At 46.4% G+C, this 23,318-nt stretch overlaps 1 protein-coding gene across 3 annotated transcripts in view; it reads left to right on the top strand.

Moving 5' to 3' along the window:
• Window positions 1-23,035, top strand: part of grid1b (glutamate receptor, ionotropic, delta 1b) — a 595,515-nt gene extending 572,480 nt beyond the window's left edge. The window contains exons 15-18 of one of the 3 annotated variants that reach the window (XM_072373292.1): window positions 3,178-3,344; window positions 10,559-10,802; window positions 14,193-14,331; window positions 21,367-23,035. In XM_072373292.1, the coding sequence (XP_072229393.1) occupies window positions 3,178-3,344; window positions 10,559-10,802; window positions 14,193-14,331; window positions 21,367-21,833 (1,017 nt within the window). In that variant the 3' untranslated portion in view covers window positions 21,834-23,035. Of the gene's footprint in view, window positions 1-3,177; window positions 3,345-10,558; window positions 10,803-14,192; window positions 14,957-21,366 lie in introns of those variants that run through there. The other 2 variants (XM_072373293.1, XM_072373294.1) reach the window with 2 other exon arrangements.
• The last annotated feature ends 283 nt before the right edge of the window (window positions 23,036-23,318 follow it).

The raw sequence follows: 23,318 nt of genomic DNA, 5'->3' as shown, positions 1-23,318 counted from the left end.
GTGACCACTGACCACTCAGTTTAATGCAGTTTATTCCCTCAAACCGGCTGATGGCAGTGAGCCGGGGAGCGTTCTACGTTGGTTTCAGGGTTGCTTGGCAGTTGGATGCAGAGTTTTTGTCATGTAACGACAGCACAAACAGTTATTTTATCACACAGATGTGTTCCTGAGATTAATGATGATGTTTCCTCCAACACTGGAAGGAGTCGTGCCTTATCAGCCGCCCCATTGGCCCGTTCGCTCCTGTTATAATAGCATCCAAACGACACCGAAATGTTATCGATGAGTAAATGAGCTCCAAATAAGGTCTAAAAATCTGAACTTTCCCTTTAAGCTGTAGGACAAGTTAGTCCTTGTGAGCCAGTAAATTGGAAATGGGAAATTTGCAGACTTTTAGAGCTGAGTTTGGGAGTTTTTTGGACTAAGACAGAGCCGTCCGCAGCCGCTTCGCCACGCTTACCTTGTTTTGAAGGGGGAGGGGCTTGTTGTGCCACCCAGATTAGCTTCCCTCTGTGCAGTTTTCTCCACACAAATGTTCCTTTTTCCACACGGAAACAGCATTTCAGTCAAATTACGTCATATTCCGCGTTAAAAACAGATTCTGTTTTAATCGGCCAATCATAAGTATATATATGTTATATATCTGTGGGGGTGCAGGACCTTTAAGACCAGTTGATGTGATGGGATCAGAGGGTTTTCCTTAGATTTTAGCTGTTTGGCCAGAAGAAGCTTCTTATTGTCACCATTTCTGTAGTTTAGAGACATTCTTTGAGTCAGAGTCAGTTCTGCAGAGTTTAAAGGAGACATTCTTTGAGTCAGAATCAGTTCTGCAGAGTTAAAGGAGACATTCTTTGAGTCAGAATCAGTTCTGCAGAGTTAAAGGAGACATTATTTGAGTCAGAATCAGTTCTGCAGAGTTAAAGGAGACATTGTTTGAGTCAGAATCAGTTCTGCAGAGTTTAAAGGAGACATTGTTTGAGTCAGAATCAGTTCTGCAGAGTTTAAAGGAGACATTATTTGAGTCAGAATCAGTTCTGCAGAGTTTAAAGGAGACATTATTTGAGTCAGAATCAGTTCTGCAGAGTTAAAGGAGACATTCTTTGAGTCAGAATCAGTTCTGCGGAGTTAAAGGAGACATTGTTTGAGTCAGAATCAGTTCTGCAGAGTTAAAGGAGACATTGTTTGAGTCAGAATCAGTTCTGCAGAGTTAAAGGAGACATTGTTTGAGTCAGAATCAGTTCTGCAGAGTTAAAGGAGACATTGTTTGAGTCAGAATCAGTTCTGCAGAGCTTAAAGGAGACATTGTTTAAGTCAGAATCAGTTCTGCAGAGTTAAAGGAGACATTGTTTGAGTCAGAATCAGTTCTGCAGAGTTAAAGGAGACATTGTTTGAGTCAGAATCAGTTCTGCAGAGTTTAAAGGAGACATTCTTTGAGTCAGAATCAGTTCTGCAGAGTTTAAAGGAGACATTGTTTGAGTCAGAGTCAGTTCTGCAGAGTTTAAAGGAGACATTGTTTGAGTCAGAATCAGTTCTGCAGAGTTAAAGGAGACATTCTTTGAGTCAGAATCAGTTCTGCAGAGTTTAAAGGAGACATTCTTTGAGTCAGAATCAGTTCTGCAGAGTTTCAGGTGGAGTTTTTCCTTTGATGCCGGAGCTCAGCGGCTCGCTTGATGTGAGGTTAGAGCCGAGCCGGAGAGGTGGGGCTGTGGGACAGTGTGGGAGCTGGTTTGTGGAGCAGGTTGTTGCTGCACCCCCCCTTTGAGCCTTTGTTTTTCCTGCTTTAAAGCTTGTTTTTCCCTGCTGAGCCGCCGCTCCGCTCTGAAAAGCTCGCCGTGTTGCACACGCCTCACATCTGTAACGCTCTCAGAGAAAAGAGAAAAGCTCACTTTCCTCAGAAGGTGAGGCGTGAACACAAAGCAGCAGCAGAGAGAGCTGTGGCAGTAATTAGGCTGAACCTCGCTGACAGGGAACAGGCTGAAGCGGCGGAGGCAGATGCTGCTGCAGCAGCTCTGCTGACGCAGGGAAAACAGCCACTTAAACCCCTCCTGCTGCTGCTTCTTGGCACCTTGTTCTCACCCATGCCTTCCTCACCCAGCTGGGAGGAGGACCGGCGTCACCGCGGCCACACTTCACAGCGAGCATCGCTGCGGCGCCGGTTAACAGTGACACCGACACCAGGTCCTAAGGCAGCGTTACAGTGGGAAGGTTTTTAGCCACAGCTGCAGATAGATGCAGGCAAACGCAGAATTATGCCATTTCAGCGGCTCTTACTAGCTTTAAAAGGCACAAAAATGATCTGTTCTACTTGAGAAACCTGAGAAAGGATTAAAAATCAGACCCACATGTAGTGAAGCTGCTCCTCCTTCACAACATGCTTTGATGCCCTGAATCTGACTGAGTTGGTGTCAGAAAACTAGTTTTTCCCACCTGTTGGGCCACAAATAGCAGATGAAACAGTACTTTGAGTATTTTGTGTGACGTTTGATGTTGAAAGGAGATCTCTGCCTCCTGATTCCTGGTCTTATCTTCATAATTAACTCTGGACTGTCGGGTCACGCTGAAGGTCACCATGGTTCAAATCACCAAGGTAAGCTGCACACCTTTAACCGTCCCCACGTGTTGTTAAGATGAGTTATGAGACGGGGTTGCAGTCTCTGACTCTGAAAATGGGCTGAATCTGGAGCTCAAAGGGAGGTTTTATGTGGCTGAAGCTGTGATTATCTGTTTTTAGATGTAAAGATAAACCAAAGGCAACAAGAAATGAGAATAAATGGGAAAAACTGATGTTTTCAGATGGAAAAACTACTGAAAAGAACCACAATCATAACTGAGAGATTTGGGCCCGATGCAGGAAACAAAGACTGTTGAAAACAAAGTGTTGCATTCAGGGACTGGCGTAAAGTTGAGCTCTTAGTGGCAAGGCTGAAGTCCCCTCACACATGAACAGATTGATCAGGGTTCATCTGGAGCTCTTTGGGTTTCTTTATGACTTTGGGCTTCTGCTGCTGTGAAGAAGATGTGGAGCCAAAAGTTCAGCAAAGTATTCTTTACTTAAAGTTAAAGAGCAGATAAAGGATGTTTTTACAGCTCAAACTCTGATAATCCAGTTAACTCTGGTGCTGAAACTGTGGAGGACGTGGTGGTGTAACGTTTCTGTTCCCCGTTCTGTGTCTGCAGGCGAAGAAGAGTGCGTACGCCTTCCTGTGGGACATGGCGGTGCTGGAGTACGCGGCGCTGACAGATGACGACTGCGCCATCACGGTGTCGGGAAACAGCATGAGCAGCAAAGGCTACGGCATCGCCATGCAGCACGGCAGCCCCTACAGAGACCTGTTCTCCCAGAAGTAAGTGAGCTCAGACCTCCAGCTGGGAAGTAAAAACACCTGTAAAGTTGTTAGAATGGCGCTGAGAGTTGGACCAATCAGCTGTTTGGTGCTGAGGTCACAGGAAGCTGATCCTGATGATATCAAGTAAAGATACAAAGACGGCTGCTGTCCCATAATGAAGTGGAATTTATCTGTGTGTTGAACCAAATTAAAGTAAAATATATGACTTTAGTCGATTAGAAATCCCAATAATCGTCTTTTAATTCTGTAATTTAAAAAAGAAATATGGTATTGAGCCCCTGATCATTTCAGGATGTATTAATAAACCTGAACATAAACCCAGAATCTGAGGCAGAACCAGAGTTTTTTTATCAGTTCTCAGCAGCTTTAAAGTGAATCTCTGGTCTGAGCTCCTTTATTCTCCAACACAGCCTGAACCCTCTGAGACCAGCTTTCTGTCATTTCTTTAAGGAGTCTTCAGGAATAGTTCTCCAGGCTTCTTGAAGGACATCCCAAAGCTCTTCTTTGGATGTGGGCTGCCTTTTGTTCCGTTCTCTGTCAGATGATCCCACACTGCTTGAATAATGTTGAGGTCCGGGCTCTGGGGAGGATTCATCCCTCCATAAGACCTGTTGCCACTGATTTTCAGTCCACTTCTTGTGTCATTTGGCACAGCTCAGCCTTTTCTCCCTGTTTCCCTTCCTTAAGAACGGCTTCTTGACAGCCACCCTTCCATGGAGCCCATTTCTGATGAGGCTTGGGCCAACAGTAGATGGATCAGCTGAAGGTCCAGATGCATCTCTCAGCTTCAGAAAGTGTGCTTCAGACACTGAGGAGTGACTGGTGAAGGTTGGAGGCTTCATCCAGCAGTTTGATCCTCCCTGTTGACATGAAGTCTTTATCATCTTGGTGGTGCTGCAGGTGTTGGAGATGAGAAACACCTGCAGCAGGCGGTTCACGCTGCGTTAAATCAATAACAGGCGTGATGCTGAAGTCAATTAAGCTGAAACGAGAGGAGCGTGTGTTCTGTGGTGCTGTTGTGGAGCTAATGGGATTATTTATGGTGGATGTACAAACAGAAGCTGCTAATTACCCAGCAAAGGCTGAAAATGTACAGAAATTCCATGTTCTGCCTCTGAGTAAAACCTCATCTGCCTTCAAAGACAAAGTGTTCCCAGAGAGAGTTTAAAAGTCAAGTTCATCATTTAATAAATCTCTGAATTATCAGTGAGTTTCCCACAAATGTGAAGATGTTCTCATCCGTCTGGTATTGATCGGTTCCTGAAGTCCAAGCTGCTGCTGAACACAGAAAGCAGTTTGAGGTGAAGTTTGAAAGCTGCTCTGATGCCCTTCATGTCCTGAAAGATTAAGGCTGAGGAGTGATTGTGAAGTGCTGCTGCAGCCCAAGCTGTTGCACGTCTGCTGTGGTCAGAAGAAGCAGCAGGGAGTCTTGTTTTCCTGGTCAGATATGATGTTCATGGCTCTGCTTCCCCGTCTCCTGGTGGGTGCGCTTGTTTTCCTTCACAGCGCGCCCTCCAGATGAGACGTCAACTTGTTTGTTTGAAGGCAGATTAATGGAAATCAATGCAAGTTACCATGTTGTGGAATTCCTTTAAAGGCAGATCTGGGAGCAAACAGCTGGAGCCGGTCAGAGGAAATGAGTTTTTCTACCTTGGTGTTGAAGAATGTCAGCTGTGGCCTGTCTCCACCTCCACCTGCAGCTCATGTGCTGAATGAGAAGCAGCAGGACTCAGAGTCCAGGCTGATAACATGGAGTCTGTGAAAGGGGCAGATCACAGCTGGAGGTGCTGGGAAATGTGTGGAGATTGTTGCCTTCAGTCAAACTCCTCAACATGTAAACAGCTGAGAGTTTCACAGAAAGTGGAAGTGGAGTTCAGAGATATCTCCACAGCAGAAGATTAATTGACACCATCCTCCTCCTCAGTGTGACACTGTGAGATAATCTCATTTCTGCTCGAAGGTCTGAGTCTCTGACTGAGAAGCAGCCAGTGGAGGGTTGAAGATGGCAGTGAAACTGAGAGTCTGACACTGTTCAGAAGATGTTGTCCAACCAGAGTCTGTAGCTTGGTGTGAAGGCATCAAAGGTGGGAGTTTTCTGATGGGACCAACATGGTTTGTCCAGAAGCTGTTTGTGGAAGCAGGAGATCAGTGGCTTTAGATGTAGCCCATAATGTTAGCGAGGCTGAAAGCAGTGAGTGGAAGCAGCTGTGTTCAGAGGGAACAGGTTTGAGTCCTTAACAGTTAGCTGATGTTACTGCTGTCCTCTGAAGGGTTTCTGTGGAGTCTGAGGAGATGAGTAAGATTACATGTGAGTCGTTTACCTGGTTTAATGAGTATGTAGTAGGAGCTTTGTTAAGGATAACTGGACTGATTATATTGAAGTTCCTTACATACATGATAAGGAATGAGTGATAGAGGATATAGATGGAGATCTTTGGCTGGGGAGAGGAGGTGAGTTGGAGGTGAGGTCGTCTCTGAGGCCTGCAGGAAGTGGAAGGTAGAGTTGGGTGTCATCTGCATAGAAGTGATCCAAGCAGCCATGTGAGCAGGTGATCAGGTCCAATGAGGTGGTGTGGATGGCATAGAGAAGGAGCTCCAGCTCTGACCCTTTGGCCTCTGCTGTGTGGAGGCAGTGAGATGCTGATGTTTAGCTCAAGCAGGATACTTTGAGTCATTGTCCATTGAGGCAGGATTCCAACCAGGTGAGTGTTCTGCCTGTGGAGGCCATGCTGGAGAGTAAGGACAAAAGGAGATGGTGGTTAGTTGGGTTGAATGTAGCTGATAAGGACTAAGCTGTGGCTTCTGTTAAGGTTTCTGTCATAACCAACAGAGTGGGTCAGGGAAGTTTCCTTGGCTGAAAGGCAGATTAGTTTGGGTCAGGGAGGTACTGTGTTGCCTGTCTTCTGATAGTAGAGAGCAGATATCATTGCTAACCATGTGTCTGTGGCTGTCCAGGCTGTAGAAAGTGGAGATAACAGGATGTGGCAGCGTTACCTTGTTGGTTTGCCTTGACTCAGTTTGACTTGCGCAGGTCGACTTGCCGGTCTTTACCCAAGATGGTCTTCACACAAAGGGCTGAACACAAGGGCTGACGCTATCGCTGACGCTCAGCAACCACCCCGATGGTTATAGATGGCTGTATTACACACAGCTGCTCACACATTTCAGTAATTACAACCAGCTGAGACACAGGCCCACAGATCACCCAATGAAGGCAGTGAATGGGCAGTTCACATTGTTTCAGATGACTTAACCAAGACACCAACTGCATCCAATGATGACTTTCAGCTGAATTCCAATCAGGTGATTTGCTTCAAACACAACACAAAACACCATTTCCTCTTCACACAAACCAACACTACAGTTAAATTCCCCAATTTTCACCACAACAACTCACACCTTTGTCCTACATTGGCTGCTCCTGCAACTTAGAGGCAGGTGTGACTTAGACATCAAAATATATATAACTTAACATGTTTTCAAAGTTCATTCATGCTGACTGACGTCAACCAAGGGCTCAACACCATTATCTACAGCAGCCAGAGGACGCTCTGGGCTTGGGACGACTATCTGCTGCTCCTGTGCCGCTCAAACATTAACTTAAAGACTACTGAGATTCTGCAGATTTCTAACTGCAGGTAGGACAATAAGCAGCCAAAACAGTCAGCGAGTGGCACAAACTAAGTTTGCAGTGAGTGAGAAACTCCAGAGGAACTGGACACAAGGCAAAGGTTCATCTGACTGCAGTGAAGACAAAGACGACTCATCGAGGGCTGAAAGAGAGACGGCCGGAGCTGGAGCCGCCTCTCCATCACAGCACACTGTGTCACAAACTGCCAGCAGACTTCCAAACAAAGATCAACAGTTTCCAGGAGTTCATTGAACACAACGAGTCACCGGATCAGATTACCAACATGGACCAGCTCCCCCTCACATCCCCAGGAGCTGAAGTGCTAATCTGCAGCTGCATAACCTGCTTTCTGTTGTTCAACTTTGTCAAATGACCTTCTAAATAAATGCTATTTACATAATAAATGCATTTCTTCCTCTTCATCATGCCTTTGTTTCACTGATGTCACTTCCAGTCCAGAACATAAACTATCACCCAGTCTCTGTCCTCCAGTTTCCATCTCAGACCATAGAAAGGCCAGAACCACACAATACCTACAAAACAACCTCATTCAAAGTTTCCTGCCTTGCTCAAACTTCTGCAGCACAACACCTCAGCGCTACCAGAACAGGGGCGTCCCTGTCTATCTTCAAGAAGCTCCTGAAAACCCAGCTCTTCAGAGAGCATCTCCTATCCCAGCACTTACCTTGTACTTCCCTCCCCCCTCTATCTCTGCACTTTATCTTTCTGCACTTCCTTCTATGCCTGCACCCTATCTCTACTCTGTCCCCTCTGACAGAGTCGGACTCCTGGGTTCCTTCTATGTAGCTTATTGTTAGCTTTTTATAGAGCTGTTATATCTTCATCTGTAAGTCTCTTTGGATAAAAGCCTCTGCTGAATACAGAAACAGAAACCTCACCACAGGAGTCCCCCAAGGTTCACGCCTGGGACCTCTTCTCTTTGCCATATACACCAACTCACTGAGCCAAATCATCCAATCACATAGCTTCTCATCTCTTTTCCACCTGACGACCCCCCAGGTCTCAGCACAAATCTCAGACCATCTCTCTGACATAACAACATGGATGAAAGCCCATCACCTCCAACCAAACCAAACCAACCACTTTCATTACTCTATTTAACACCCACTATTCCCTAAAAAATAACCTCAACAACCTACTTAACTTTTCTCCCTCCATTTTTACATCTAAACCTGCACAAAGTGACATTCACCTCATGGTCATGTGACAGAAATCAATGTCCTGCAAAAACCTGCATCACCTGAGTTACTCTTTGACTAATTAACAATCATAGCTGTGTAATAACAGCATCTAAGCATAACATATCAGCTTCTCCACTTTCTAAACCCACTTAATCCATTGGATTAAGGCTCATAAGGGAGGTGGAGCCGATCCCAGCAGTCATCAGGCCAGAGCCTGGCTGCTCACACTCACTCCAGTTAACCTCACATGCTTTTATTTAGCCAGAGGAGACCAGAGAACCTGGACAGAACCAACACATACACAAGGAGAACATGCCAGGCCCGGCCAGGACCAGGAACCCTCTCTTTCTGTGAGGTGGCGGCTCTGACCGCCCTGCAGCCCACGGACAAAGATCCACTGCCCAACACCTTAACAGCCGCCATTTGTTGGCCGCCTGGATCCAATCTGTGAGGACGTCACAAAGCAAACCTCCAGAGCATCACGTCTCAGCCTGCACCTGCTTGGTGGGAAACTTCTGGAAGCTCTTCAGTTGCCTCCTCCCTCTGCGCCTCACACTTCAGCTCCAATTAAACATGGCTGTGTTTACGCAGGGATTAATTTGTGCCACTCAGTGAGACAAAGCTGCCTCCTCTTAATGAAGTTTTCACACTGGGTCTGGCCTGGTTGAGCAGGCGCCCAACAGCCCGAGGCGTCCTCGCAGCGCAGCACTCAGGGACGACCAGGAATAATGTGCTTGGGTGTTAAATCGAGGGCAGAGCCGTTGTTCAGCACAGAAACCATTATCTCCACATTCCTAACCACCGCTTTCACACCTCGTCCCATAACTGCTCCGTCCCTGGCTTCCATTTGATAATCCTCCCATTAAAAGCCTTTACAGACTTTGCTGCACAACTATTGCTTCCTCAGGGTGTTTTAACGGGGTGGGGGGGGGGTGTGCTGACCTTCAATCTGTTCACGCTGAGCTCAGCAGATTAACAGCCAATTGGGCTCCGGTTCAACTCCAGCTAAGAGTAGACTGTGCCTCAGTGGTCCTGCGTGAGGTGGCTAATTACCTCAGACTGAGCTACTCTGAGTCCATATTCTGCACAGGAAGTGACGGCATGTGCTGGAGATGCCGCCCCCCCCCCCCCACTGACAGCTCTGATGCTGCCATAACCTGCTGCTCTGCCTGTGCTGCTGTCTGAAATACAGTTTAGTTGAATTTAACTCTACAAGCTGCATTTCTTCTGTATTCCTGTGGTGACAGAGCACCAGGTTTCTCACCTCCCCCCCCCCCGAGGCCTCAGTTTGTCCTCTCCTGTGTAAAAACTCTCCGTGGTGTGGCAGCATGAACAGAAACTCGCCTCCTTGCCGGTTGGTTGATTCATATTCTGAGTCTGCAGGAAACAGGAAAAACAAACCAATCAAGCTGTCATTCAGAACAGACGAACGCAGCAGTTATCAGAGGCATTTAACCCCATAAACACAACTCCAGCAGTCATTTGTTCACATTCAAACTGCGGCTCGGCTCCACCCTCATTCCACAGCGACTTCTCCCACTTTGACTCCCCTCAGGAAGTTACTGACAGCAACCTTGAGCACTTCTCCTGCTCCAAAACATTAACAATGAGGCGGGACTACATTACTCTGCTGTGGAATCGTCTTCAAACTGAACTCCAGCCCAACGACACGTTTTTATCCGGCATAATGTGATACTTTTACGCTTGATGGATGGATCTCGTTGGACTTATTTAGTCTGCATTGACCTTTCAGGTGTATTGATCACTGTGTGTCGTGACTGTTGAAGCATGTTCTGGTTTCTTTTTTAATGTCTAATTATTTCTGTGAGCACCTGAGAGACGCTCCAGCACATCTTTTTAAAGTGAGAGGCTGGCCTCCCCAGGGGGCTCCAAACGATTTTAGCTCCGCGAACGGAGGTGATGAAATATTCCACTCGTTATCGAAAGAATAACTTAAACCTTTGCGCTTTGGTTGAGGGGCTCAGATTGTTCAGCTCGGGGAATTTGATGATTTTCTCTTCTTTAACACAGTCAGAAAGGCATGAAAAGCACAGAACAAGCCGCTCAGGATCCACACATTTATCTCAACTACATGAAAAGGTGCCGTTTTGCCTTTCTTTATCCCAGGGAGCCACACTTTGAAAACCCCTGATGCAGACAAACTGAATGTAAATGTAGCTGCTTGAATGTCAGACAGTCACAGCTGTAACATCACTCTGGATGTTACTTGGTCACCTTTGTGCCTCAGAAGGTGAAGCCACTTGTCAGTTTCTCTGTCTTTGTGTTATAAAAGCAGAAGCTGGTGCAGTCAGATTGAAAATATGAGCAGATTGTTAATTCCACTGTGCCTCACCTGTTTGCCTGGTCTCCTCCTTCAGGATCCTGGAGCTGCAGGAGAAAGGCGACCTGGACATCATGAAGCAGAAGTGGTGGCCCCGCACCGGCCGCTGTGACCTCAGCAGCCACGCCAGCGCCCACCCGGACGGCCGCTCCCTGAAGCTGCACAGCTTCGCCGGCATCTTCTGCATCCTGGCCGCCGGCCTGCTGCTGGCCTGCCTGGTGGCCGGTTTGGAGGCGTGGTGGAGCAGCAGCAACCGCTGCCGCCAGGAGCAGCCCAAAGAGGTGACCGAGCATAGGGCCCGACGGACGGGCCAGCGGGGGGAAGACACTGCCACACTCTACTTTAAGGATCCAGCCGCAGACGCGAGCCCCGACTTAGTCGAGCTGCAGTACACCCAGCTGTAGAGGCGTTAGGTCAGAGGGAGGGGAGGCAGGGAGATGTGCTCTGTGCCTCAGCAGCCCAGGCCACTGACTGAAATCAAATTTGGTCTCTTATTATTATTATTAAACCCCTCCATTTTTGATTTATCCGTCCATCACTCCCCCCCCAACCCCCAGACACCAGAGCTCATCCATGTCTGCATCACATCCTCCGTGAACCACATGAAGCACGCAGCAAACCTCACTCTGACTAACACTCATCACCACAGCTTCTCCTCTCTTTACCTCAAGGCCTGACATGTGAACGGCGCTGAATTAGCTCAGCAAATGAGGATCGAACACCCAACACGTCCCGCATGTTTCCCAACAAACCCCCACCCCCCCGCCGCCTGCACAGAGAGCAGCCGCACACTTTAATGATTAATTCCCACCACGCTGCCTCCGTAACCATTCAAGTGCTTGGTATTGAATTATTGTTATAAACTCATTTTCAGCGGTAAAGCTTTGGTAATTTCCTGCACCCAGGGGCTCTGAAATGGTAGAGATGGTAATTAGCAGGAGAGCACGAGATCGCTCAGGCAGCAGAGAGGGAGTCAAACACCGCCTTAACGCTTCAGGACAGTTTCCATTTCAGCAGGAGACAAAGAGAAGCCATTTATCCCATCAAACGGGACCTCAAACTCCTGAACGACACCCACAGCAGGCAGTTACTTCACCACTTATGACACCATAACGGGGCTGAAAGACGAGAGCATTTATTAAAAAAGATAATGCATCCTGATCAATGATAACGATCAACCGTCTCCTGACATCTGTTCAGCACCAATAAGAGTCTTAGTCTGGCATTACAGAGGTTACAATTCATAAAAAGCACAGATGGTCTGCAGCCGATCGATCTCTTCACCACCGTTAGCACATTTCAGTAATTAGCAAAGCCGCCGTGTTTAAATCAAGCCGACTTGCTTCTTCTGCAAATATAAGAGGCCTCAGTTTGAAATAACTCATCTTTCTCATTCAATATTTCATCGTATTTCAGAGTTCAGGACCACGGACAGCACTAACTCAGCGGGTCACTGATTAAACGTGTCGAAGCGCCAGAAGACGCTAACGCTACATAAACACCTAAAGGCTTCGTGGAGCAGCTGCTGTGAGACCCTTTCCCGTGTTTTCTGCCCTAAATAAGTCGAGACAACGTGTCGATGCTTCTCAAAGTCAAGGAAGGGTCTTTAACTGCTGGGTTTCGAAGGTGCCGCATCGTTAAAATCTCACAAACGGATCGTTCTGATGAAGTCGCAGATCTTCACGAGGTCAAACTCAAAGTGCAGACTGAAGAAGGACGAGGCACCGTACTTCCTGTTAGCTTTGTGTCCTGTTAAAGCACCGCAGTGTCTGTTAGGCAGCCGGCCACCACTTATTTATCTGGTGTGGATCTAATTAGCAGTGGGACAAACAGTCCATCCAGCCATTAAGATGGTTTCCTGGTCTGATAAGGACACAATTCCTGAGGTCTGGTCCTACCAAGGAAACAGCCTTGACTTTGAAAAGCACCTCGTATGTTCTGGTGACTTCCTCCTCTGAGATTCCACATAAAGTAGCACAAATGGAAAGGTAAACGACTTTAAATACCACTGTGACAGACCCACCTGGTCCTCGCCTTTAAGGGTTAATCTACCACTGTGACTCTTTAGTAAATCCTGATATATGTGTCCCCAACACAGTGGAATCCACTCACTGTATAATTAGGGACTGTTGCAGTTTGAAGGTGTGAAAATAACTGAAATAGTTGTCAAATGAGTCCAAGAACAAGTGAGGAAACAAAGCCTCTTGGATTTCAGCTCTCCAGATGGGAATTTGGCAGCATCACTGGCAGTTTGTGTTCGCCTTAAACAACCCGGAACATAAAGCTGTGATTAAAACAGAAAAAAGGATTTGGACCACTTTCCATCAAACAGACCCGGAGCAAACACTCCATCAGCTTTCCCTCCAGCTCCATGTTCCTGTCTGTAGCCGAGCAGGTTGTGCTCAACGCCACCCATTTAGGAAATAAAGCATCGTCTGTTCGGCACTTTCTCACAGAGGCTCGGTACCATTTAGCTGCATCTGAATCCAACACAAAGAGGGAAATTTAACCTGGAATCAGTTCTTTTAGAGGTGGTAAAATGTAGATAAAATGTTTGAGCGTCACGTCTGAATCAGCAACTTTCTGACACTTTTCTGTGACATTTATCACAGCGAGTGACATTCAAACGTCTGCTTTATAGATCCTGTTAGAAATAAGTAAATAAAATGTGTCGAAACGTTCCTCATCGATAGTTTTCTTTACCATCTTTTTTTCTAATTCAACTTAGCTGAAGACGTTTCAGCAAAAGAGTCGAATAAAACTATGAAATGCTCTCCAATAAAAATATGTGTCAAGAAGAGATTTAAAGGGGTCACTTACTTTATTGACCTGATCCGCTCAAGCAGTTTGTTCCACCGCAAATAAGTCTTCCACCCGAGGATCTTAAGTCTCCAAAAAGGTCCGATAAAAAGGGTCAGATGTCACAAAGACACTTTAAAATCAATAAGCGTTTCCGATTGATTCGACACGAACCTGGGAGCTCGTGCAGGGAGGCTGTAATTTGTGAGATGTGCTCTCTGTTCTTGGTTCTTTCCAAGATGGCAGCCGAGGATAAAAGTGTGTAAAATGACTTTAAAAGACATCAAATAGCTTCTTTGCAGCAGATGACAGGAACTGCTTTTTTAATTTTTGAACTGAGCATGTCAGGATCTGAGACTAACGGGTAGATACGGCAGTGTTAGAGTAAAGGAAATGGGTCCCAACACTGAGCCTTGGGGGACACCATATGCTGCAGGATAGAAGCATGAGCTGTGGTTCTTCTTCTGTGACAGTACCAGCCCGGTATCCTGTAAGTCTGGTGTTTGTTTCTGGGTCTCACTGATCTGACGCAGTGGCCACCGGACAGAAACCAGCTGTAGCCGCGGTAGCCGCTAACTGTAGTGTTACAGTAACACGAGGCTCAGTGAAACTCAGACTTCAGTCGTGTGACAGGGGACGAGCTTCGATGTGGATCCATAAACTAAAGTGTGAGCAGACGGTTCTGTACTTGCTCTGGGTGTGTCGGCCTCCAACGTCCTCCTCCATAAACTCCTGCCTGCTACTGTCACTGTGTCACGTCTTATTGCAAATTATATGTCAATGTGGACACCCGTGTTATCTATCTCCTCTCCTTCTCTCCATCTATCCCTTTTTTTCTCTATTTACACTTGACTGTCTATGATCTCGTGCAGGTCACTAAGGATTACAGACTGGCAAGGGTTTCTGGTCCATTGACATATAATGACATTACAACTGCTTCATCGGAGGGGAGGAGGGACATTTGGACAGACAGAGAGAGAGGCTGGGATGAAGCAGAAGCTATTGATACAGGTCAGAATAGACCTCCTATACAACTATCCAAAGCAAAACAGAACAAATTCCACACATCTGTGCCGCCACCACGGTCCTTTTGTCTTTTTAAAAGGTTGATTTCTGCTTAAAGCCGAAAAGAAATGTGCCTCAGTGTGGTCTGAAGAGGAGAAAAGTGTTCTGGTCTCTTGCTAAAACTCCAATTTAAATGGATCTCATTCCAGACTAAATGAAACAGCCAGTTTCTGGGATTCTGCTCTTTGCAGATGACCTGCTAACTGAACTTGGAGCTGATGAAGGCTTCTGCTGCTCATCAGACTCCGGCGGGAGCTGCACCCCCACACTTAGAAACCCTCCCAGTTCTTTCAGTGACTTTCTGTTTCTCCATCTTTAACTGTTCGGACACATTTCAGGCATGTTAACCCCCCCCCCCTCGACTGTTTCCTACACAGCTTTGTTGCACGTTGCTGCTGGAAAGCTACGATTCTTGTGATTTGAACCACACAAACCTGTCATGTTGCCATGACTACGGAGCGTCCAATCAAAACTAAACTTACAACACCGAGGGTCCTGAGTTCAGGAAAACGTTTCACACAAACAAACGTTAGTCTTTGTTAGTTTTGGGCGCTGAAACTAAAGGAGCGTGCACGTGCCCCTTCTGCCTGAGCACCCTGAGCCAGCTGGAACTGTGCTCAGGGACTGACGCATCAAACATCCAAAGTAAAGCAAAATGGCTGCAGCCAGTCCTGATGTTTGAGGTTCAAATCGGGCCCAACCAGCACCAAAACCACGTCTTCTCTGCGGCATGCGGGGGGGAAACAGTGCTGAGTCTGGGGGGGAAATATCAGCCAGAGAGCCACACTTCTGTGGACGTACCTTTAGAAAGAGCTGTTGCTACGGTTGGCCTGGAGCTGGTTACGGCTTCAGGAAGTCGAAGCTTCTTCAGGGTGTTCAAACATCTGTAATCCCAGAGGTTAGAGAATGCTACAGAGAGTTTAGATTAGCTTTGAAACGACACCACAGTCGAGCCTTTACTCCAGAAGTGCTCTCAGTTTATGTCACAGACAGATGTTTTAGTAGAAATAACCATTATTGAAGGGTTACAAACTCCTCCAGATGTGCTCTGGTGCCACTTACTGACGTAAGGAGCCAAGTTATTAGAGCAAATTTAGAGAACATTAGCAGAGCAGCTCTGAAAGCCAAAGCTATCTTTTAAAGTCTAAATAATGTGGGTAAAAGTCTGATAAAAGACATGAAACTGGACCACAGGGGGAGTGACCGTGTGACGGGACACAGCTTAGAAGTAGGTGTTAGTGACAGCTGCATGGCCAGTTTCCCCTCTGAGAGTTATCCAGGAACTCATTTCATCAGAGCACTCTGACCTTTGCTGATCAGTTTAACAATCCTCTCCTAAAGGCCGGTGGCAGCTCAGTGAGTGGAGCATTCAACACGTTCAGATGCTCGAAATGTCAGCACCAACCGCAGGTTTGGGAGCTGATTAGGAGGAAATAACCCAGCTTTCCAGATGTTTTGCTACACAGAATCAGCTGATTGCATGAACAAACTGAATGTTAACGTGTATCATCAGCAACTTACAGAGAGGGGCAGAAAATATTGATTTATCTTTAACTTCTGCAGCTAAACTGACAGAAAAAAGCCACAATTCACATTATTATCAGGTGCAGATTTAAATCTAGCTATGCTACAACGGTTAGCATGCTAACAGGCTAAATTAAGACTTACGAAGCACTTATCATGGTTGTGTGCTGTTCACTCAGTTTAGATCTGCAGCTAAACTGACAGAAAAAAAGCCATAATTCACATTATTATCAGGTGCAGATTTAAATGTAGCTATGTTAGCATGCTAACAGGTTAAATTAAGACAGCCTTACGAATAACCCAGCTTTCCAGATGTTTTGCTACACAGAATCAGCTTGAAAGATGTATCTCATAGCTGATTGCATGGACAAACTGAATGTTAACGTGTATCATCAGCAACTGACGCGAGAAGAATCCATCGGCCTTAACGGTGTCATCCAGAGACGGGCAGAAAATATTGATTTATCTTTAACTTCTGCAGCTAAACTGACAGAAAAAAAGCCACAATTCACATTATTATCAGGTGCAGATTTAAATGTAGCTATGTTAGCATGCTAACAGGCTAAATTAAGACAGCCTTACGAATAACCCAGCTTTCCAGATGTTTTGCTACACAGAATCAGCTGATTGCATGAACAAACTGAATGTTAACGTGTATCATCAGCAACTTACAGAGATGGGCAGAAAATATTGACTTATCTTTAACTTCTGCAGCTAAACTGACAGAAAAAAGCCACAATTCACATTATTATCAGGTGTAGATTTAAATGTAGCTATGCTACAACGGTTAGCATGCTAACAGGCTAAATTAAGACTTACGAAGCACTTATCATGGTTGTGTGCTGTTCACTCAGTTTAGATCTGCAGCTAAACTGTCAGAAAAAAGCCACAATTCACATTATTATCAGGTGCAGATTTAAATGTAGCTATGTTAGCATGCTAACAGGTTAAATTAAGACAGCCTTACGAATAACCCAGCTTTCCAGATGTTTTGCTACACAGAATCAGCTTGAAAGATGTATCTCATAGCTGATTGCATGGACAAACTGAATGTTAACGTGTATCATCAGCAACTGACGCGAGAAGAATCCATCGGCCTTAACGGTGTCATCCAGAGACGGGCAGAAAATATTGATTTATCTTTAACTTCTGCAGCTAAACTGACAGAAAAAAAGCCACAATTCACATTATTATCAGGTGCAGATTTAAATGTAGCTATGTTAGCATGCTAACAGGCTAAATTAAGACAGCCTTACGAATAACCCAGCTTTCCAGATGTTTTGCTACACAGAATCAGCTGATTGCATGAACAAACTGAATGTTAACGTGTATCATCAGCAACTTACAGAGATGGGCAGAAAATATTGACTTATCTTTAACTTCTGCAGCTAAACTGACAGAAAAAAGCCACAATTCACATTATTATCAGGTGTAGATTTAAATGTAGCTATGCTACAACGGTTAGCATGCTAACAGGCTAAATTAAGACTTACGAAGCACTTATCATGGTTGTGTGCTGTTCACTCAGTTTAGATCTGCAGCTAAACTGTCAGAAAAAAGCCACAATTCACATTATTATCAGGTGCAGATTTAAATGTAGCTATGTTAGCATGCTAACAGGCTAAATTAAGACAGCCTTACGAATAACCCAGCTTTCCAGAGGTTTTGCTACACAGAATCAGCTTGAAAGACGTATCTCACAGCTGATTGCATGGACAAACTGAATGTTAACGTGTATCATCAGCAACTGACGTGAGAAGAATCCATCGGCCTTAACGGTGTCATCCAGAGACGGGCAGAAAATATTGATTTATCTTTAACTTCTGCAGCTAAACTGACAGAAAAAAAGCCACAATTCACATTATTATCAGGTGCAGATTTAAATGTAGCTATGTTAGCATGCTAACAGGCTAAATTAAGACTTACGAAGCACTTATCATGGTTGTGTGCTGTTCATTTGTGACTGCATGCTCACAGTCCAACAAACTGCTGAAGCTGAAGTTTAGCCACTAACGTGTCAAAATGTCCAGTTTGCCTCTCCACATGGTCCCAGTCTGTCGCCACTTTAAATCGTTTTGTAACAGGCCAGCCTGGAAAAGCCACTTAACACAGCGGAATCGGACGTCCTTCGGTGAAGGAATTGATTTCTATCTCGTGCTTGAATGCTGGGACGGGAGCAGAAGTTCAGTTTAATGGTTTTAGTCGCACCAAATGAGCCACATTTCCACCAAAAGTACTCAAAGGTTTGCTAAATCTCTGCTGAAGTTATTGGGCCTCTGCTAAAAACGTTCATCAGTCTTCTGCTGAGTGTCTAAACCTTAAATGTGTGGAAATAAACGGGTTCGGCGGCGCCATCGTCTCCCCAGAAGTGCAGGTTACCGGTGAAAGTGTCTCAGAAGTCTCTGATCCTCAGGAAAGGTTCCTGGATGGGTAACATATCCGTATCACTTTCTGTTGAGGCTTTCTGAACCATAATTAACGTGGCGTCTGAGACAAATGTTCCCACATAGAGTCGCCCCCGGGGGGGGGCGGGGCAGTGAGAGAAGCAGATATTCCTCTGGGAAAGAGCCACTTGAATCCAAAATGCACCAGAAACAATCAGAAACTCTTCTTATCGCTCTTCAGCACAGCCCACTCCAGTATTTAAAAACTAACAGGAGGTGGAATGATGTAAATCCTCCCCCCCCCTCCCAGCTGGGAGCACTTATTAAAAAGAGTTGTTTGTTTTCCAAATTAATGGAAGCTTTCACAGGGCTGTTGTTTCCTTCCTCCGTCCGTCTTCTCCGACGGGTTGAGGTTTAATCCCACTGATTTGCTTATTTAGGCGAGCTGCCAGTTAGACGCTGCCCAAAACATATTTTAATGAGGTGCCAGCCGGCTGAAACAATAACCAGCTCTGAGATGTTTTAATTGGCTTACAGAGCAGCTCTTTGAGACTGAAGAGGGATCATTCAAACCCGCTCAGGCCTGCGAAATGAACTCGCTGAGGTTTAAAGAGAAGCCAGCGACAGACGTTGAGCATCAGCAGCTCCACACCGAGCCGTTATAGATCCGGTTCCCAGGAAGCTCTCTGCACCACTCCCCATGCGGAGCCTCAGAGAAGCTTCTGCTTGGACAGCAGTTAGCGCTTAGCTTCAGGAAACCTGGCCTGCTTTGGGGGGAGTTAAACTCCCAACAACTCTGGTGTAAACAGCAGCTACTGATGCAGCAGAAGAAGAATAACCTTGATATCAGTTTGCACTCATAGAGTGTTTACGAAAAACATTAAAAGGTTAATGTCAGAGTGTATTAAGCCTGTAGTCATACTGATGACCAGCAGGGGGCGACTCCTCTGGTTAGAATTATCTAAAAAGTCTGAAAAAAGTATCTTACTTCTCCATTAACTCCATTTCCTGATGAGTTTGCTAACGAACTGTCAGCTCCTGATGTCAGCTGCTGGCTTCAGATCCTCATCAGTCCAGCTGATGTTCAGTCTGTAGTTACGGCACAATTTAGAGGATATATGTGCAAGGACTGTTGTCCACAAACTGTGCCTCATCCATCTTTTCCTATGTTAACAAAGCAGCCAGATTATGCAGCAAATGTCCAAAAAGCTAAAAAACAACGCTTTTATACACATACTTGTGATAAACGCCTCTCTTGGGCGCAGTACCACCGACGGCCACCAGAGACTCAGCCTCTCACTTATTCTGCAACATTCACACCTTCAGACATCCTGTTGGCATGAAACGTCCTTCAGGCGCTGAGCTGCATAGCGGTTCCATCCCTGTCTATACAGACTCCTTTTTTTTAACGGATGGCGTGCTGTAAAGCGTACGCTGGCGACCACGAGGACGCCAAATGTGTTCGGAAGTATTTCAAACTTTCTACGGAAATGATGAAATAAACTCAAACTCTGCTTTGTAGAAAGCAGCCATTGCACGCAGACTCCTGCCAGCGGGAAGCGAAGCGGCGCCGAGGGTCCAACGCCGCCTGACTACGGCCCATCATTTCTGTTCTTGGGTCCCATCTCCTGATGGGTCTCAGGAACTTATACGTAGTTCTGAAGGATGGACATGACCTGAGCCTTACGTCCTGGATGAATTTAACTCCTCACCAGGCGCTCGTAGCGGTCGCCAAACACGCCGTGAGCTCAGAGAATGACCAAAGAACGGGGCGTTTATCTCAAATGAGTTCGTTAAAGCTCTCCTGAGTCCAATTCACTATCCAGTATCTAGTGGTATGATTGCCACCTTTCATGTGGGAGATCTGGGTTCAAATGCCCTGCATGAAAGGTATTACCTCCAGTAGGGGTCCTTAGGCACGACCCCCTCACCCTACCTGCCTATCTGTAAGTCGCTTTGGATAAAAGCGTCTGATAAATGCATAAAAACAAACAAACAAACAATTCAAAAGGCGTCGACTCCAATCAGGAAGTAAGAAGTCGCTTAACTCGCTCCTTCTGATCGGAGCGCAGCTGGAAGATTAAACTGAGCGGCTCATATTTCTGTCCCATAAGCTCTAAAAAAGACTGGAAATGGCCAATAAATGACAGTAAAAGTCCGGGATGACGTCTCCGGCGCCACCTGCAGGGCGGGGGTGGGGCTTGCATGCTTTGGTGTCTCTAAAACAAGCCTGGACACTGAAACACTGGCACACAACATGTGTGTGTTGTATTAATTAACAGTGTAAACGTGTCACATGCATTGTTACTGTGACTAATACCTGTGCCTGAGCCCAATGCTGGAGCCGAGCCGAGCTGCGTTCAGGGACACTTCAGGGCTTTGTTGTGAAGCCAATGGTTGCTTTAAAACACACACGACTTAAGATGCAAGTCACGCCTTCTACCTCTCCCTTTGTCCTTTCCCTTCCTGTAACCCAGAGTACTGAAGCAGACCTGCGGTTCAACAAGGAAACACTCGAGTGTCTATTAATGCCTAACAAGTATGCATGGCTGCGATCAGCAGGAGCTGCAGCGTCAGCCGGTGTTTGATTAAATTGTTCTGATAGGGAACCAGTTGTGTGATCCTCCCGCAGAGCGTCCCGGCTCCAAGGGCAGCGAGGAATAATCCTCCACAGAGGAGAAGGAAAGCCTGCTGACATAGTTTCATCTGAAAAACTTAATCAACCTTTAGCTTCTTCAGAATTCGAGCAAACAAAAGCAACCAGACGGCTCGGCAACAAACTGCGGCCGGTTTGGCTCCAGGATTGTTTTTCTCCAGACATCAAACATTTAGCACCTACTGGCCAAGTTTGATTTCAAAGTGCACACGCAGATTGGTTTCTGTGGCCTCGGTTCCCACTGGGCTCTTCAAAGTGAGAAGCAGTCCATCCAAAACAAAAGCAGATTAAGAATGCATGGAGCACCAGCAGACCTGAAGCAGTCTGAGAACCCGGCCCATCGCCAATCTCAGCCTCTGTGTCCCTCCCTCCCCTGTCTCCCCTCTGTCCTCCACCCCCCCACTCCTCCTCTTATAGGACAAGGAGGTGAATCTGGAACAGGTGCATCGTCGTATGAACAGTCTTTTGGACGAGGACTTGGCCCACAAGCAGATCCCCGGCCCCTCTATCGAGATCTCTGCGCTGGACATCGGCAGCATGCAGCCCAGCCAGGCCTCTCTGGGCCCGGGGCCGGAGTCCGTGCGGGACTACCCCCCCTCGGGCCTCGCTGTGACCACCTTCCTCCCCGGGGAGGGGGCGCCACCTCCTCCTCTTCCCCACCCTCACCATGGGGGGACCCTAGGCAGGACGCTGCCCCTGTCCCAGGGCCCTGGCAGCGCCACGTTGCCCCCGCACCACCCGCTCAGCAGCACCAGCCTCAGCGGCACCATGCAGTGCAAACACAGGGCTCCCAACGGGGGGCTCTTCCGGCAGAGCCCTGGCAAGACACCCATGCCAATGTCCTACCAGGCAGTCTCCGCAGGACCCATACCCGAAGCCATTGAGGCCACCCACAGTACCTCCATATAGTGATGGGAGGGGGGGTAACTGCTCTCTGGATGTGGGGCGGGTCGGGTCGGGTCGGGCAGCTGAAACAGAAGGAAAAAACACAAATGTACAAAGTGAAAAGGTTTTGTATTTCACCATCTGATCAGAAAAGATGTTTAAAAACAGCAAAACACACACACAAAGGAAAAAAAAAGGGGGGGGGGGTCCATTTTTCTCTTGTAAATATGTGTAAATACCAAGAGAACGAAGTGAGGTCAAAGTGTATTTTGAATATTCTCAATTTTTGAAGTTGAGTTATTAAAAACTAAGAAAAAGAGATAAAAAAATCTATCTATATATATAAATCTATCTATACATTGATGAAAAGTTATGACTGTTTGAATGGCTTTGTAAATTTTGTTCAATTAAAAACAATGACGCGAAATTCATTGTGATTGTTTTCTAAGTGCCGAAATTTAACGATGTCTCTCCACAACTCATCAGTGTAAAAGACTACCCATGATGCACCGCTGTAGGGACGCTTTGGCGTTGGACACCAACTGTTATGCACCTCTGTACCAACCCTGTATATCTCCAGAAAATAATCACTTGATTTCCCCATTTGTACTGAATATGAACTCGTTGTTTTTCTCCAGGTTAGAGTCCACGTCTGTTTTCTTACGTTGACTGTAAACGTGTTTGTTCAGCACTTTCTGGGAGTGGGTTTTTATCCAGTTACTGTTTCACACTCAGCTGAGTGGATTGTTTTTATAGGAGCTTTTAATTTGGCAGAACGAGCAGGAAACACTCGTTGGGTCTCAGCACAGACTCAATCACACCTGCTTGGTCCTCTTTGTGGAAGCTGAAATGGTCCAGATGTGCAGAATTGGTCCTGATGCCGTTTAGTTTGACAGCAGTGGGACAATAACAGGCGGCAGAACTCTTTATTTGACTAGTTTCAGCCTATAAAGGATAAAGGATAAAGGTTAATGCTCATGAAGACATTCCTAATCCGGTTAAACTGATTAATGTAGCTTTAATAGCTTTTTTAAATGAATTCAGCAGAGTCTGACGGCAGTTTGAGATCCTCGGTGAAGTTTGGTGAAGCTGAGCCGGAAGGAGAAGCTTTCAGGTTCCTGCTCCATCTTTGTTCCTCACCTGAGCTCACAGATCTGGGTTCTGACCCAAAGAAGGAGGTCGTGGATACAAGAGGCTGAAAGGAGTTCCTTCAGAGGGGGGCGGGGCTCAGCCTTAGAGATAGGGGGAGGAGCTTCAGCATCCAGGGGGGAGGAGCTCCACCACAAGAGGAGGAGCACCATTATCAGGGGGAGGAGCTCCATTATTAGAGGGAGGAGCTTCACAATTAGGAGGAGGAGCTCCATAATTAGGGGAGGAGCTCCACAGTTAGGGGGAGGAGCTCGGAGTAGAGCCGCTGCTTCTCCACATAAAAAGGAGTCAGCTGAGGTGGTTCCTCTGTTAGGATGCCTCCTGGGAGGAGGCCC

Source organism: Leuresthes tenuis, unplaced genomic scaffold (genome assembly GCF_036924035.1).
Source record: "Leuresthes tenuis unplaced genomic scaffold, fLeuTen1.0.hap1 SCAF_20, whole genome shotgun sequence".
NCBI lineage: Eukaryota > Metazoa > Chordata > Actinopteri > Atheriniformes > Atherinopsidae > Leuresthes > Leuresthes tenuis.
The sequence above is the reverse complement of the archived record's forward strand: the minus strand, read 5'-3'. Positions and strand labels throughout refer to the sequence as shown.